Here is a 17,651-nt window from a genome sequence, read left to right as displayed (position 1 = left end):
CGGGGCTGAAGCTCACACAAAGGCAATGGAGGAGGAGGAGCAGGCCATACTGGCAAAGAAAGGGCACTGTCCTGCTGAAGCTCCCATGGAGCAGGAGAGCAGATAGGACAGAATCAGCAAGGTGCAATAAAGGTTTGTGGTTTCACTGGCGAGAGCAAAAATGTGTGTGAAAGGGCAAAGAGAAGCCAGTCTCCAGAAGGCTCCCAGCCTCTGCTCCCGACCTTCAATACAGAATCTAGTTTGAACCTCTGCAGTCAGGGTTTGCTGCATCCCATGACAGCTCTTCAGAACAGCCAGCCGCAGCCACGCACACTGCCCTCCCCTGCCCCCACACTCTCCCCCACCACTGTCCCCCCACACTAGTCCTTTGTGCAGCACCCCCACCTCTGCACCCCCACACTCACTATTCCCCCTGCCCCCCACTATTCCCCCTACACACACACACACTCACTATTCCCCCTGCCCCCCCACTAGTCCCCCTACACACACACACACTCACTATTCCCCCTGCCCCCCCACTAGTCCCCCTACACACACACACACTCACTATTCCCCCTGCCCCCCACTATTCCCCCTACACACCCACACACTCACTATTCCCCCTACACACCCACACACTCACTATTCCCCCTACACACACTCACTATTCCCCCTGCCCCCCACTATTCCCCCTACACACACACACACTCACTATTCCCCCTGCCCCCCCACTAGTCCCCCTACACACACACACTCACTATTCCCCCTGCCCCCCACTATTCCCCCTACACACCCACACACTCACTATTCCCCCTACACACACACACACACACACACACACTCACTATTCCCCCTGCCCCCCACTATTCCCCCTACACACACACACACTCACTATTCCCCCTACACACACACACACACACACACACTCGCTATTCCCCCTGCACCCCCTCCCCCACCCCCCCTCTCACCCACAGGGACTCCCGCCGGTGCTGTGGGTGAGGAGCCCCCCGCCTGCCCCTCTGCTACTCACGGGCCCGAGCGCCGGCTCCTGCGCGCGCTCCCGGCAGCGGCCGGCACAAGGACACGCGCCCGCTGAGGCGGCGCCGGCGGCCTGACGCAATTCCTGAGCGCCCGTCGCCATGGTGCCCCGCGGGCACGCGGCCCCTCCCCCCCCCCCCCGCGCCGCTCTCCCCGCCCCCGCTCACACAGTGTCACGCAACCCAGCCCCGTCCCCCCCCCCCCCGCACTGGTCCCCCCGCCCCAACCGCGCACAGCCCCCCCCTCACTGCACCGCCCCCCAACCGCGCAGACCCCCCCATTGCACCCCCCATGTCCCAACTGCGCACAGACCCTCCATCCCTCACTGCACCTTCCCCCCCACCCCACATCCCAGACCCGCACAGACCTCCGCCCCTCATTGCACTTACAGGCAGTCCCCGAGTTACGCGGATCTGCAGTTATGAACGGGGCTTTTCTCGCCCCGGAGGACGGGAGCGGCAGGACGCCCAGATGCGCCACGGTCCGCCGCCCCCGTCCTCCGGGGCGAGAAAAGCTGCCCCCGTCTCCCTGGTCTGCAAGGAGATGGGGAGCAAAGCCTTGGAGCACGCCCGCAGCAGGACAGCCCGGGCGCGCTTGAGCTGTCCCCCTGCGGGCGTGCTCCACGGCTTTGCTCCCCGTCTCCCGACCAGCAGACCAGGGAGACGGGGAGCAAAGCCGCGGAGCACGCCCACGGGGGACAGCCCAGGCGCTCTTGGGCTGTCCCGCTGCGGGCATGCTCCACGGCTTTGCTCCCCGTCTCCCTGGTCTGACCAGCAGACCAGGGAGATGGGGAGCAAAGCCTCGGAGCACGCCAGCAGTGGGACAGCCGCAGCACGCCTGGACTGTCCCGCTGCCCGCGTGCTCTGCGGCTTTGCTCCACATCTCCCAGGTCAGCAGACCAGGGAGACGAAGCAAAGCTGTGGAGGACTTGGGCGGTCCTGCCACCCCCGTCTCCCTGGTCTGCTGGGGGGGGGGGTGCAGCTAGTGCCCCCCCCCCAGCAGACCAGCCTTTTCTTGCCTACCCCTGGGGTAGAGCAGCTGGGGGCTGCTGGGTTGGTCCCGCAGCGCCGCTCCGGACCAACCCAGCAGCACCCCAGCTGCTCTGCCCCAGGCGTCCTGATTCAGCCGCTGCTGGTCAGTTTCAGCAGCGGCTGAATCAGGACGCCTGGGGCAGAGCAGCTGGGGTGCTGCTGGGTTGCTCCAGTAGCGCCGAGGAGCCGCGCTACTGGAGCAACCCAGCAGCACCCCAGCTGCTCTGCCCCAGGCATCCCCAAGTCAGCCGCTGCTGAAAGTGACCAGGGGCTGACTACAGGAAGCCCGAGGCAATGTTGCTCTGCCCCAGGCTTCCTGGAATCAGCTGCTGATCAGTTTCAGCAGCAGCTGACTTGGGAACGCCTGGGTTTCTTAAGTTGAATCTGTATGTAAGTCAGAACTGGCATCCAGATTCAGTCGCGGTTGAAACTGATCAGTTTCAGCAGCAGCTGACGCCAGTTCCGACTTACATACAGATTCAACTTAAGAACAAACCTACAGTCCCTATCTTGTACGTAACCGGGGACTGCCTGTAGTTTCTGTAGCCTAGCTCTGCATCAATCTCTTACCCCACCATTAACTCCCCTTCCCATCACATCACCTCTATATGTACACCACTCTCACATCATGGTATTTACCATCCTCCCCCCCAGCTGCCGACCGTCTCATTGTTCAGGCTATTTAACACTAATTTCCTATTGCCTATCTAGAATCAACTCCATACCTACTGTCCACCATATTCCGCATCCCGTTATCCATGCTGCTCAGCAACAGTCCTCCATCCTCCTAATCATTAACAGCACCAACCCCATCCACCATCCTCTCTCTTACCTTAAAGCAACCACCCCAAACTCTATACCCACCCTCAAGCCCGCTCTTCAGCATCCTAATATCCAGCACTGACCTCTCCTGCTCAGCACTAAAACCCATACCCTCCCACCTTGTCTATTTAGTTGGTAAGATCTTTGTGGCAGGCACTGTCTCTTACTCTGTTTCTACCGTGCCAACCACAATAGGGTTCCATTTTCATTTGGGACCCCTAGGTGCCTCTGTAACAAGAATGCATACTAATTATAGGAAAATCTAATTATAATATTGCTGGCTCTAAAATGGTTAGTTGTTTCTTCATTGTTCTTTATAACATATGTAAAATAAAGTTCAAATCAACAGTAAATGACTAAATAGGCAGCTTCCCTCCCCTCATCCCCAATTCCCCCGTTCTTAGAAAGTATCTCAATAGGCAATTTCCAAAAGGAAATAGAAGTTTAATGGCAGTTGAAAAAGAAATAGTGTGCTTTTAGTAATAGTATTATTGTTACACTACTGCCTTGAGGCCTAACCAAGATCAGAGCCTGCTCCACCATGTTTGGCTTGATACAAGTACAAGTTGCACCTCTAAAATCCATAATTCTCTGTTCCAGCAACATCTGTGGTCATGCCGGACCATGGATGTTCCAGGATTAGAGAGTAAAAGCGCTCTGCAGGAGGGTGGGGACCCAGGAGCTGGTGTACTGCTGAGTCAGACTGCAGAGGAGAGCAGGAGCCAGCACATGGCTCAACTGGGCTGCGGGGGAAGCCCTTGGGGAGCATCGACAAGCCAGGGAGGGGGGCAGCAGTGTCCTGTAATGACCTCCCCTGGTCCAGAAAAATCCCTCATCTAGGTCCCGAGGGTGCTGAACCAGGGAGATCCAACCTGTACATAACAAGAGACAATTTATGGCTCAGTTTTCAGAGATGTTGAACACTCAGTGCTCCCACTGATTTGCTTAATTCTTCTGAAAAGGCCATTCATGACACACAAACTATAACAGACAATTATTGATGAGGTAACAGATTACAAATAATCTTTTAGTTTGATCAGTATTTTAAAGAATGGTTCTATGTTAATAGAATAGCATGGCTGATTATTGCTTAATTTATATATTTGAGGAATCATGAGAAATCTTGCATCACCTGGATGGGGTAATATTTTCCATGTGCTAATTTTAATCACAAACTATAATTTGAGGCAATGATGTAATTGTTTAATCCCTAAAGCATATATTGCTGAAACATAGGCAGGATTATGATAATTGTGCTTCCAAATCAGGATTGCATGTACAAGGTATGTGATATGGTGTTCATTTGTTTTCAATGATTTACAGAGAGCTGGATTTATCTTAAAAATGAAAAAATCAGATGAAATTCAAGACAAATAGCAGAGGGGAAAAATAACTTAGCTTTAATGAATGTTTATTGAGGTTGCTAGACACAAATCGATCCTGAACCAGTAATTCTTTCTGGATTTGAAAGTACTGGATTAGAGACACCAACTCCCTTTCTCCTAGTCTAAGCTAAATATCCATGGAAGGAATTGCTACTACATTAAAATCTGAAGGTCAGAGTCTTCACAGCCTTGCCCTGTGCAAGGTGGGCATAAAGTACTACCAAATCAAAATAACAGCGTTTTTCACCCACTTTGTACAGGTTTAAATAACTTCATGGTGCATGAGAACCAGATCCTGCTACCAACATACCATAGCTGACAAAAATGGTACTAACTTTGTCAGATTTACTTTAGCAAAAATATCCATCGATAATACCATCACCTCCTTACTTAAGCAGTCATGCCCTCCCACATCTGGAAACTGACAGGAGAATATCAGTGTTGTGTTACTGTTTATACCTAATAGAGAATCTCCTTTAGCTTATGCAACAGAGGTGCTTCATTTGTATCCAGGTTTCACTTTAAGATTCAGCAAGAAGAGGGTTGTTGTTTTTCTCTTGCTGTTGCAATGCTGTCTATGCAAAAGACTAGAACAAAAGAAAACCTGTTTTTCAAGCTGCAAATGCATACTATGAATACGTAAGAAACATGTTATATTAAAAAGGAAGTATCTGTGGCCATGAAAACATTGTAACTCAGCTAAGGATAAGTCTGTAGAAGGAAATGTTTATGGCCTTCAAGAGATCAAAATAATATAGAAATGGGAAGTTCTCTGGCCTTAATTAGGACACGCATGTTTCCAATAGTGAATTAGCATACTGAATGTTTCCCATATAGCCAGTTCTATAATTATCACTACCTATATATTCAAAAGTGACTAGTGATTTTGGGTCTCTCTTTTTCGGGTGGCCCACTTGAGACCAAATCTGGCAACAGTAGGGAGGGCTTGGCTCTGGGTTCCCGGAAGGAGCAGGGCCTTGGCAGAAGGGACAGTGCTAAGGGCAGCCAGGATTCATTGCCCCTTGGACTGCACTACACCTCACCCAACCAGCCCTCAGTATCGCCCAGATCATCGCCCGTGTGGGGCACCAGTGACATTTTAAAGGACCCACGATTCGGGCTGCTGCTGCTTGATGCCTGCCAAAGTAGCAGTGCCAGCAATCTGGAGCCCCAAGCCCTCGGGCTTCTGCCCCCTTTTCCTTCTCCCTCCCCCCCTTCCATCAGCAGCCCTCCTTGAGACACTGTGACGGAGCCTAATTTTTACAATGTTGAACACTCTATGGAACTCAGGTTCTTGGAAAATACTTCAAATATTGGGCATCAAAATCATTAGTCACTTTTGGAAAATAAGACCGTAAGATTACTGAGCTTGGATGCATATAGGTTGGACCGCCCTGGTACCATGATTGAGGGGATTTGCTGGATCAGGGGAGATCCCTCCACTCATGGCCTGTGCTGAACACTGCTCCCCCAACGGCTCCAGCCTGGCCCCGCTGCCTCCTGGCTGGCTGTGGCTCCCTGGACCAGAGCTCTCTAGCTGCCATTTTACTTGGCAGCCACTGGGACCAGAGCTCCATGGCTGGAGCTCCCAAAACGTGGCTGGAGCTCTACAGCCACTGCTGGCCCCCCGCCACTGCCCAGCCACTGGGGTCAGAACTTCCTGTTGCACTGCCTTCCCTTTCCTCCTCAACATGGGGCTCCTTGCTGAGTTGCCAGCCCTCCTGCTGTGCTTCTGCCCCAGGGCCAGACTTCTCTATACCTGGGCTGTGTGGTCCAGGAACATCTGTGGTTCTGCCAGACCACGGATGTTGCTGGACCAGAGTGTCCCAGTTAAGGGAGATACAACTTGTACCAACTTTTCGATGGGAGGATTTCAGCAAGAATGGGACAATGGATTGGATTTTGTTGTAACTATACCCACTTAACTCAAAATCCGGTGGTGAATCCTTGTTATGTGTCTCCTGAGGCACATTGTGCATAGAAGAATGGAACAACTGAGGAGTTACATGCATATAACTGACATTGATAGCTAACCCCAGCGGCTCTCGTAATTCAATTTTGATTGCTACATTGTCAACATAGATAGGTTCATGCCCTTCAGGTTAAACTTAGGCTGTGTCTACACTGGGCCACTTATTCCGGAAAATCAGCCGCTTTTCCGGAATAAGCTGCGAGCTGTCTACACTGGCCCTTGAATTTCCGGAAAAGCAACGATGCTCTACTGTACAAAATCAGCCGCTATTCCGGAAAAACTATTCTGCTCCCACTCGGGCATAAGTCCTTATTCCAGAACACTGTTCCGGAAAAGGGCCAGTGTAGACAGCCCAGTAGTCTTTTCCGCAAAAAAGCCCCGATCACGAAAATGGCGATCGGGGCTCTTTTCCGGAAAAGCGCGTCTACATTGGCCACAGACGCTTTTCCGGAAAAAGGGCTTTTCCAGAAAAGCAGCCTGCCAATGTAGATGCTCCTTTTCCGGAAAAACTGAAAACAGAATAGTATTCCGTTTTAAGCATTTCCGGAAATTCATGCCAGTGTAGACACAGCCTTACAGTACTACTGCCTCGTTGATTACTGTGGGATGGCACAGGACATATGGTAAGAGAGAGAAGAGTTTGCCCCTTTGATTCTGTGGGCCATATTCAAAGTAGAGTTTAAGTGAATCTAAAGGAGTTTATGATGCTATAAAGTGCAGCATCCCCTTGCCCACCCAAAATGTATTAACTAGTTTAAACTCCTTTAATGTATCTTGATTCCGTCTATGCTAGATGCTAACTAATTCTTTAGATAAACATACACACTTGCATTCACCAATTTATACTCCTTTACACATTGTCTCTTAATTTGGACCAATAACACTAACTGCAAGGAAAAAGAAATTGTGACTTATATACCAAGAAATCAGAAGAGAGGGTGTAGCAGGATGAGAAATGTATTTGGGAGGGATTTAAGAATGTAGATATGAAATAAGGCCACAGCACTTTCCTATCACACATCTTTCTACTGACCCTTTGGCACGTGTAGACCCCTTATACTCATCTCACTATCTGACTTCTTATCGTGACCAGTATGTCTTAATAATATGAGGCTATGTTCATACTAGGGATGTCAACAAATAGTTGACTAGACAATTAACCAATAAGCCTACGTTTATTGGCTAATCTAGTTGACTACTCACATTTCCCCAGTCCCTCCTGCTGCCTCTGAATCAGAGGCAGCAAGCAGGGGGAAGCAGAAGCTAGTGCTGGGGGGAACCACCTTAAAAGCCGGTTGAGGCAGCACTGTGGAGGCAGCAGTGCAAGGCGGGGAGGGCAGGGGAGGCTGCTGTGAAGCAGCCTCTGCCCACAGCGGGCCCTGGCTGCCTCTGTCTGCAGAGCAGCCTCTGTCCATTATGAGGTTGGGCCTACCATGGACAAGGGCTGCTACCGGAGGACAGAGGCTGCTTTGCGGCAACTTCTCCCGCCCCTTCTCTCCCAGCAGCCTCTGTCCGGGGGGAGCTCAGAACCAATTTACCACTCTTACTCATGTTGAAGAGCAACTTGCTTTTCAAATAATCTTGCTGTTTTTAATGGAATTACATACAGAGTGGGGAAGCCATACATGTGATTAAAGCTAACAGAATAGGTCTCTAAATCAGAGATATGTTTTAAAAAATGGTTCAACAACTGGATTATGTTGAAAGCCATTTGACTATCCAATTTTTAAGAAAATGTGTTAGTAAAGGAATTAATTTTTATCCATATTTATCTAAGCATTTCCAAACTTGATATAATTTAACTGTTTTAACTAGTTGATATGTAGTTTTGTAGATTACATGACCTAGCAGCTCAGTATACTGTTCCACCAGTCACAAGCATATAACTGCAATTCTGATTATTCTTTTCATTTCACACAGTATTCACTGACATGGCATGAGGCCAGAGACAGCTTTTGGTTTTACTCATAATCTTGGAGAAACTCTTCTGTCTTCAGTAACATTATTCCAAATTTACTCTGGTCTTGTCATCCCAACCATGCTACATTGGCACAGCTGCATGGAGGTAGCACGGCTGGTGAAGCCATGCCATGTCAACAGGAGAGTGCTCTCTTGTCAACAAAATTACTTCATCTCAACCAGAGGCAAAAGCTATATTGGCAGAAGACACCACTTTAAATCAAGGTAACTTACATCATTCAAGGGGGTATTTTTTCACACAGATAAGACACAAGTTATATCAATGTAACAGTAGTGTAGACAAGCCCCCTGAGAATGCAGTCTCACTCATGAAGTGTAACATATGTGCTAGTTTACATATTACTGTTTTTAAGAAGAATTACCATGTATTTTAGAAAATCTATTTAGTAGACCCTGGAGACGGTTCTTCTTTTGTTTACATTTTTATTAGACCAGTATAACGTCTCTGACTTCAACAAAATTACTTCTGGTTTACAATAAGATAAGTAACAAGAAAATCAGGAGCACAGTCCTCTCAGCTTTAATGGTTTTATCTTCATTTTTGAGTCATATGATGTAGTGTGCATTCCCCATATAGCTTATTGGGGGAAGTAGTTAATCTATTTTGTCCCAGTGGGAAAGAATAGTAATTACAAACTTTCCTTCAGGGTATCAGAAAAAAAAAATAGAAAAAAAAACACTCAAGTGTAGTTTATTCTGTATAACAGCTTTCCAAAGAAAGACTCGGTGTGCATTTGTGGTATGATTTTTAAACTATTTTCCAACTTTTGATAATATTATTGCATTACCTGAAAGCAATCCTATTACTTATCTGTACGAGTGTTGAAACTAGTCCTTCGGAAAAATAAGTTCAGGAAAACCTTTTCGTACGACTGGATAGACTTGTTTTAAAACCTCAGTCTTAATAGTAAAATCTCATCAGTATTCAAAGCTTGTCATTTGGGGGTTGTTGTTGTGGTCTCACACAAAGGGGGAACATTTTGGAATGCCCCTAAAGTCATGGACTTTCAGGGCGGCATCATTTCCAAAAATTCAAATATAGTTGTCTTTTGATATGATCAGAGACTCTAGCCCACTTCTACTAAAGTCAGTGGTAGTCTTGCCATTAATTTCAATGGGAGCAGGAACAGGAGCAGACTTATTTTTTCCCCTTCTTCTTAAAAGATCTGCCATATTTTTTTCCCCTTCTTCTTAAGGGAATATATTTTCTATGCCAGTGAGTCCAGGAAGATAATTTGCATATATGACAAACTGGCAACCCTCTTGCTTTGTTTGACTATTTTGCAAGATGCTTCGTTAATCTAGCAGTTTTCAAAGGAGAATAAAGATGGGATAATGGGTATATTTTTTATCCTTTTAAAATTGATTAGGCCCCAATTTAGAAATGTAAGATTAGATTGAGCATTAAAACGTCCAAAACTGTACAAAACTATCATCGTTTTGAGAAAGAAACACTTTTCTTCAAGTCTGCATGCGTTATCTGCTCCTAGCTAGTTTTTACCAATTCCCATGATGTTGCTTTCACTAACAGAGACATGTTTACAAAAGAATGCAATGTATCTTGTTTAAAAAGACACTTTCAAACCTTGGAGTGCTACAAAAGTTTGGAAACCAAAAACTATGTGGTGAGGGAGTAAAGATATGTACAAAGCGCCGTTGTTTTCAGTGACTCAAGAATTATAAACATTAAAAGAGATGCAATTTGGCAGTGGCAAGCTTCAATGTCAATGTTATTACTTTTGTATATAATGTATGAGGAACATTTGAAAATGGCAAGAGTCCATAAAATTGACAGATAAGGCTGTAAGCAATAATGGTTCAGCTATCCCCTATATCTCATTTTAAGACAGATGATTCCATTGCATCTATTTCACCTCCCATATCTTGAGAACTAATATAAAATTTATTACAAGTACAGTGACTCTCTCTTGTGTAGCATAGCACATGGAGTTTTTTCCCCATCTAGCTATCATCTTTGTTACTGTAATCTTGAAACAATAAAGGTCATGTTAGCTATAAATCCATTCCTAGATTTTCCCTTTATTTGTTATTCACTTTGCTTTAGCACAAAAAATGCTTTTGTTCTAATAGAAAACATAAGTGAATTAAAACCAGTAGAACTGCGATGAGAGTATGGCAAGCTGTTAAACTTGCAATCACAGCACCATTAAGCAGTTACAGCAGAAGCATTTTAAAATGCCCTCACTTTTCCATATGACTTTCTTGGTATGGTTTGAATGAGTGCCAGTGATTGACAGCACTTAAACTAATGCTATCCCACAGAATAGATGGAGCCCTTAGTGCAAAAATGCAAAATTCCCTGCACTCCCTGCCACCTTCACCCTGATCTGGAGAGGCATCTCACTTAAGGACAAGAAGGGAATAGTTTACTGTATATAATTCAGACTTTGACCTTCTTTGCTTAAATGCCCTGCAAAGATGTCAGTGTTACTCATGACTTTTTTAAAATCTGAAAAAGTGTTTACAAGAAAGTGAGCTGAGAACACCCTTGCATTTTGGCCATTGGTTAGCTTTGGGTAGGGACAGAATCGTATTCATCTGCTCCTTTGTATGTCAATTTGTAAATCAATGAAAGAGCAGCACATACTAGGATGCTGTGGGGTATTATGGATAAGGCTGGTTTTGTGTCAGTGTTCACAGATGTCTCAGGTTCCCCTGACTTCTTTGTTTTCTTTTTCAGGGCCCCTTGCTCACTACCTGTTGCCAAGCCCCCTGCAGTGGGACGTGCAAAGATCCATTTCTTCCCGTTCCAATTGCCTGGCCTCCCTCCAAGACATGAAGAGCTGCTTTCTTTCCCTCTGGGGAAACCCTTATTGGGAACAGAAGAGGAAGAAGCATGAGACAGGCAGTGCAGATCATTCTGGAAAAAAAAAAAAAACAAAAATCACAGAGATGAGTCACAAATCCACAATTTTATCAAAATTTGCCCAGCTTCATCTACACCTCATTTCAATAGGTGCTATGGCATAGCACAACCAAGACTATAGAGAGGCACTCAAGTCATTCACCAGGAGTGTGGGAGAGGGGGCTCTATTTCTCCAGTGCCATGCTAATGTGGGCTTGCTTTTGTCCGTCAGGTGTTTTACAATAATTCAAACAGTCTGACCTGCAGCCTGAAAGTTAGGGTCTGCTGCCAGTCAGGTCTGTTTTCAGAAAGGAGATGGTTAATTTTCTGGAAGTATTTGGTAAAAGTTATGGACTCTTAAGGCATTCTAAATGATCTGATTCAGGCATAATAATTTTAGTGCAGACCATTCTAGATTTTATAATCCTCAGATGTCCCAGTCAGAGCATTATAACTCCCACAATATCCAATACCATATTGCATCTTCTATGCTGTAAATAACATGAGATAGCTGCAAAAGCCAAGAGATACAAAGAGTTTTAAATGTTAACTAGCTGCTTCACAAAACACTTTGATTAGGGATGGATTTCTGTATGCATCCTTGAGACCTAGACTAGTATAGGAGGACCATATACTCCTCCTTGCCTCTCCTCAACCTTTCCTTCCTATACCAAACTCTTCCCACAGAGAGCAGAATGCACTGGGTCTTAAGTGCACAGCAAGTTTAGAAATACTTTTTCCCCTGCAAGAAGGGAATTAGCTAGACCCTAAAATGAACCTACCTCCTTAAAGTCAGTTCTTTTGGGAAATACTGAGACATGATTGACAACTAATTAGAGCTGATTCAGTAGGAACAAATTAATTTTTCCATTGCTCTAGAGAGATGATTCCTGTGACATGCTACATCAGTATTTCCATTACAAACTTCTACTTTCAGAGATTTACAACTGGAAAAAAAATCTGTTCCACTCAACATACAACAGGCCTTACATTGAGCTTATGGACGTGGTATATATTGGGAGCAATTCCCTGACAGTTGCATCAGTTTTACATCAGGGTAAATGCTGATCAGGATTAGATCAAACCTCTGAGATTCTGAGTTTTATTAACATTTTAAAATTCTCTTTCTTCTAGGTAAAGGAAAGGGGGACTAGTTAATTTCGGACACCAATTTTGCATTCTATAATTTATTAAGAAATTGTTTTGTTGTAGTTGGTAAATTTTCCAAGTTACAATTCCATTGCCCAAACTCTGTATGTCTACACTACAGAGTTTTGTTGGAAAAAAGGCCATTTTCCTGATAAAACTTGAGGAACATCCACACTGCAAGGGCCCAAATATTCTAGGACCATCACAGCTTGTGCTCAAAGTCAATTCCATGTTGTCTTTTGACATTCTGCCTCCCCTTCCCGTCCCCTTCCCCTCCCCTCCCTCAACACACACACACTGATCCTGCTCCATAAAATGAATATGGAATGAATGTTACAAAGAAAGCTAGCACTGTGGGTGGCATACAAAACCCACCAACCTCATGACCTTTTACTGTGAAATCTTATTCTCATTTTATCTCATCGTCTCCTCCCGTGTTCTTCTTAGGTTTTATCCAGTCTAAGCTAAGAACATTGCAATGAAATCCTGGGTCCACCAAAGTCAATAGCAAAACTCTTGTTGATGTCAAAGGACTCAGGAGCTCACCTTTGGTGTTTGATTCCTCTGTACAGCACCGTACTCCTTTATGGCTATGTCTGAGTGATAATCTGATAGCTATAAATCCTCTGTGACCAGTTTCGAACTCATACATCTATTCCCAATTAGCATAGCTCTGAAACATTTGTCTTCTATAAAGTATTTCATTAAAGTCATTACATAAACCATTTATCTTTGTAACCTGGTTAAGATAGCTCAAAGAAACTGTAGTATAGGGATTGTTATGCAATAGACATTCAGAATAAAGAATCAGCTATGCCAGATCACATAAACTCTGCTGTAAACAGAAAAGTCAAGGCACTAGGCAGGATCTTGAGTAACAGTTGCAAGTAACAACAAGAAGCAGTAGCCCTGGATGGAACAAGAGGTGCTGAGGGTGGTGCCTTCTGGCTTACAGCAATAATAACAAACACCAAAAACATGGTTTCCAACATCAGCATGCCTGGCAAAAAGTGACTTTTAAGTACCAAGAGATAGAAAAGGTGTTTTGTGCTAAATGTCTTTCAAGATACACGCCACTGGTACCACAGAGGGTAACGTCGATGAAGATGATAGATTGAGCCTTCCAAAGACTAATAAATATTTCTTATCAGAAATAATGGTTCAAAGAGAACAAGCAAGAGAAACTTATCTTCTTTCAATTCTTAATTTGCAACTCATCCTTCTTTATCAAGTTTAGGGTGGCACATAATTTCTCTATCTGTCCCCTTCATATTCTCTTTTCAGTTTGATCAAAAAATATTAAACAGTCTCGCAGACAGCAACGTTTTATTTTAACCTTTATGCCCTTAGAAGATGTTGACATTCAACTTTTTACTGAAGTATACATGCATAATACAATGGCATATGTGTATTCTTTCCAATCTTTTGTTCTAAAACAATCATAATTAACAAAAAGATAAAATATCCATGATACCCAAAATATATTTCACACTCAATCCTGCTAATACTTATGTTCTTGACTTGAGCAATTTCATAAATGTTTATAGAATCAGGAACTTGGATTGCAACTTTCTTGAAATTAATATGTATTTATAAATTATTTTATCACTCTGAAGTGAATGCTCAGGAAAATTCACTTATATCCTTTAACTGAGTATTACTGAAGAAATGATAAAAAATGTTATCGATTATAACTTAATGAATGAGTTAAATCTAAACACAAATATTAATGCAGATTTGTGTGCCTAAATGTATGCACCTAAATCCATGTGGATAAACCTAAAATAGTAACCTAATTTTCAGAGATGTTGAACTCTCAGATTTCTCGTTAATTTCAAAATATAGAAAATTTTGGCCTCTTTTCTAGAGAAACACTAGTTGTAATAAAAGACACCACTCAGAAAAATCTGTACTGCATTATTTATAAATATTGCACAGTGGCATAGATTTTATGGGCCAGATTTTTATCTGATTTATACGAGTATAAATTGGAATGACACTACTCATTTCAAAGGAAACATTCCAAATGTATAGGTGCATGAGATCAACCCGGTCCTCCAGCCTTTACAAGAAAAATCACACAAGTCTGACATGAAATATTGCACCATACATGATAAGACAAGTATTTGTTTTGGAAGGACGCTCAAATTGCTCAGTTAGATCAAATACAACATTTAGAAGGGAGACTGTTATTTTAACATCACAGTTAATACACCAGGTTGGTGAGCAGTTAGTTATATTCATGCTTTTTCAAGTCATGTAACATATTCAAAAATAAATCAAATTATTTTTTTCTTGTTTGGAAAAGAGCTTTTCTTTTACTCAGACATATTACATGCAACTCCCTAGCAAGAATGACAGCCAGAAGAAGCAGCAAAAGTTGTAATATTAGATGAAAGAGAACAGGCAGAGAAGCTCAGAAGGCAACAAAATGCTGTACAAAGACAAGTCTGGCTATTTGAAACCGTTCCTCTCCTTTTCAAGGCAACAGCAGTACTGGGAAAGGAAAGCCACTGATTTTTTTTCACAGCCTGGTATCTGACTGTCTAACTTTGCTTCTAATCATCTTGTCTATTTTTAGGAAATCTTTCATTCCTCACTTTCATAACTCTCTCTCTCTCCCCCACAAGTTTCCGTTCCTGAAGTCACTTGACTCACTAATTTAATAGACCCATCAAATCACTTAAAAGGTCCTAAGTAAAACAAAGATAAGTTTTAAACATTACCTGAAATCTTGACCCCCACCTCTCCCCGGTCCTGAATCACCTTTTTTCCCCTCTCTCAAGAGACAGAAAAAGCATTCCCACTCTGCTTTCCTTCCTGCCCAGATAACAAGCTGACCACGAAATATTCCAATTGCTCTAGTCTCAGCAGGTAAAAAAATATCAAGCACGAGTGACCTATTGCTGTCATTTAAAATACTCTGCTTCTGTTCCTCATGCCTCGTCTATAGACCTACCCTCATTAGTGCATTGAAGAGTCAATGTCACTGACTTTTGTTCATTCATACTCAGTCTGAAAGGGCAAATAGCTTTATACATACACTAATGCTTAAAAAGAAACTCATAAAAATGGTACTCGTGCCTATAGCTTATAAGACACCCAAAGAGTCATACCCTATTGTATAACCCTAAATACATTCACATAATAAGGCAAAATCATCTTGCAAAGATCACTGTTGGTTATACAATTTAATTATATCATGGATGGCGGTATTCATTTGTTTTTGTCCTTGAGGGAGAATATTCTTTTGGGTGATGGATGTTTTCAACTCCCAAAAGCAAGAGACACAGCAAAAGTTTACATTTTGAAAAATAGACTCTTTTATGGGATCATGCAGTTCTTCAGGTTATATTTGCGTTATTCATAAGGGATGAACTAAAGTAACAAAAGCGACGAGGCGTCCTGTGGCACCTTATAGACTAACTGAAGTGTAGGAGCATAAGCTTTCGTGGGCAAAGACCCACTTCGTCAGATGCATGCATCTGACAAAGTGGGTCTTTGCCCACGAAAGCTTATGCTCCTACACTTCAGTTAGTCTATAAGGTGCCACAGGACGCCTCGTCGCTTTTGCAGATTCAGACTAACACGGCTACCCCTCTGATAAAGTAACAAAAGTAGTCAAAATAGTCTGTGCTCCACCAGACATGTTTTAGACTCCTAAATTAACTGGCTATATTAACTGTTATGTGAACAGACATCTTTAATTTAAAAACATTGTTCTATTCAATGCTTAACATTTTTTTAAATATTTATTTGGCATCTAGCCTGCAGTTCAGGAAAGCACTTAAATCAGGGCAGCTTGTTTATGGGTTCACGGCTTTAGTTGCATCCACAGAAACCAAGATTCGAAGGTCGCAATGCCAAGTTGCAATGCCTGGAGCATGGAGCCTGGCCCATCCCTAGTGGACAGGAACAACCACTGTGGGGTGACCAGGGCAGATGTATTCTAGCAATTCCCTTTTCCATGCCAGGCTGAAATTAAGGTTTTGGGAGTACAATGGAAGTGGCTGCTGCCAACTTTCAGTGCCCCCTCAACAGTTTAGTGACCCATTGAATTGGGAGTCTATATCTGCCCAGACTTAAAACACATCTGTAGATGCATTGATATCAATGGGATATAGCTTTTACTGGATGAGGGGCCTCCCTAAATGGGAGGTTTTGCCTCAGGTTAGGCCTGGTCTAATGCAATTTTTCATACAAGTAAAGGCACAACAGTGGTTGTGGTACAACTGTGTTGATGCATTACACCGATGTGAAGATGTTGTATATCTGTATAGCTTATTCTCCTGCTCCACACTAGTGGTGTTGTTCCACTTTAACGCAGGAACGCTTTGTTGGTATAGAATGCAGGTATTGCATTCCTAGTGTAGATGTAGCCAAAGGATCAGTGATGCCAGGAAAGTTTGTCCTTATTTAGTGTTTCCTGACTTTCTGTCTGTTGGATTTTGAGCTGCATCTGCAACTCGCTTTCTTAAATTTAGATTTAACTGAACTGCTTGTTGCATTAAGGTTTTATCTGAGTAGGTCACAAACCCAACTGCAAACCCTTTGCTTTTACCCAAGCTTGGGACCAGCACTATTGCCGACATTAGTAGAGTGTACTTAGCCATTATTAATTTAAAGCAGCATTGTTAGCCCATGCTAGTAATAGTTCAGAAAACCCTAAGTCTGACATATCTCAGTGAAAGCTGAAAGGAAGATGAATGATTAAAGGTCTAGAGAACATGACCTATGAGGGAAGACTGAAGGAATTGGGTTTGTTTAGTTTAGAAAAAGAGAAGATTGAGGAGGGACATGATAGCCGTTTTCAGGTATCTAAAAGGGTGTCATAAGGAGGAGGGAGAAAACTTGTTCATCTTGGCCTCTGGGGATAGAACAAGAAGCAATGGGCTTAAACTGCAGCAAGGGAGGTTTAGGTTGGACATTAGGAAAAAGTTCCTAACTGTCAGGGTAGTCAGACACTGGAATAAATTTCCCAGGGAGGTTGTGGAATCTTCATCTCTGGAGATATTTAAGAGTAGGTTAGATAAATGTATATCAGGGATGGTTTAGACAGTATTTGGTCCTGCCATGAGGGCAGAGGACTAGACTCGATGACCTCTCGAGGTCCCTTCCAGTCCTAGTATTCTATGATTCTATGATTATGCTACCTAATATCACAGCAAAGACCCTGCTAGTTTAGAAGCCAGTGAACAACCACCATTCCACAAACAAGACACCATTCCTCAAACAAGACATGTCAAATGGACAATAATCCAAATATCTGCACCAAACACATGCAGCAGGTGACAGTGAAAAGGATACATTCTATAAGCATGAACAACGAGAAGTCTTGTGGCACCTTAAAGGCTAACAGATTAATTTCGGCATAAGCTTTCCTCTGAGAAAGTGGGTCCTTGCCTATGAAAGCTGATGCCCAAATATAT

At 43.7% G+C, this 17,651-nt stretch overlaps 1 protein-coding gene across 3 annotated transcripts in view; it reads right to left on the bottom strand.

Moving 5' to 3' along the window:
* Positions 1–12,785, bottom strand: part of GPAM (glycerol-3-phosphate acyltransferase, mitochondrial) — a 66,371-nt gene extending 53,586 nt beyond the window's left edge. Inside the window, exons 1-2 of one of the 3 annotated variants that reach the window (XM_075935470.2) lie at positions 12,769–12,785; positions 10,926–11,088 (exon numbers count right to left, since the gene is read on the bottom strand). In XM_075935470.2, the coding sequence (XP_075791585.2) occupies positions 10,926–11,087 (162 nt within the window). In that variant the 5' untranslated portion in view covers position 11,088; positions 12,769–12,785. Of the gene's footprint in view, positions 1–947; positions 967–1,009; positions 1,134–10,925; positions 11,089–12,768 lie in introns of those variants that run through there. The other 2 variants (XM_075935471.2, XM_075935473.2) reach the window with 2 other exon arrangements.
* Positions 12,786–17,651: the final 4,866 nt, after the last annotated feature.

The sequence above is a fragment of the Pelodiscus sinensis genome, chromosome 8, assembly GCF_052426305.1.
Source record: "Pelodiscus sinensis isolate ZL-2025 chromosome 8, ASM5242630v1, whole genome shotgun sequence".
Classification (NCBI taxonomy): Eukaryota; Metazoa; Chordata; order Testudines; family Trionychidae; genus Pelodiscus; species Pelodiscus sinensis.
Note: the sequence above shows the minus strand (reverse complement) of the source record. Positions and strands in the feature narration are given on the sequence as shown.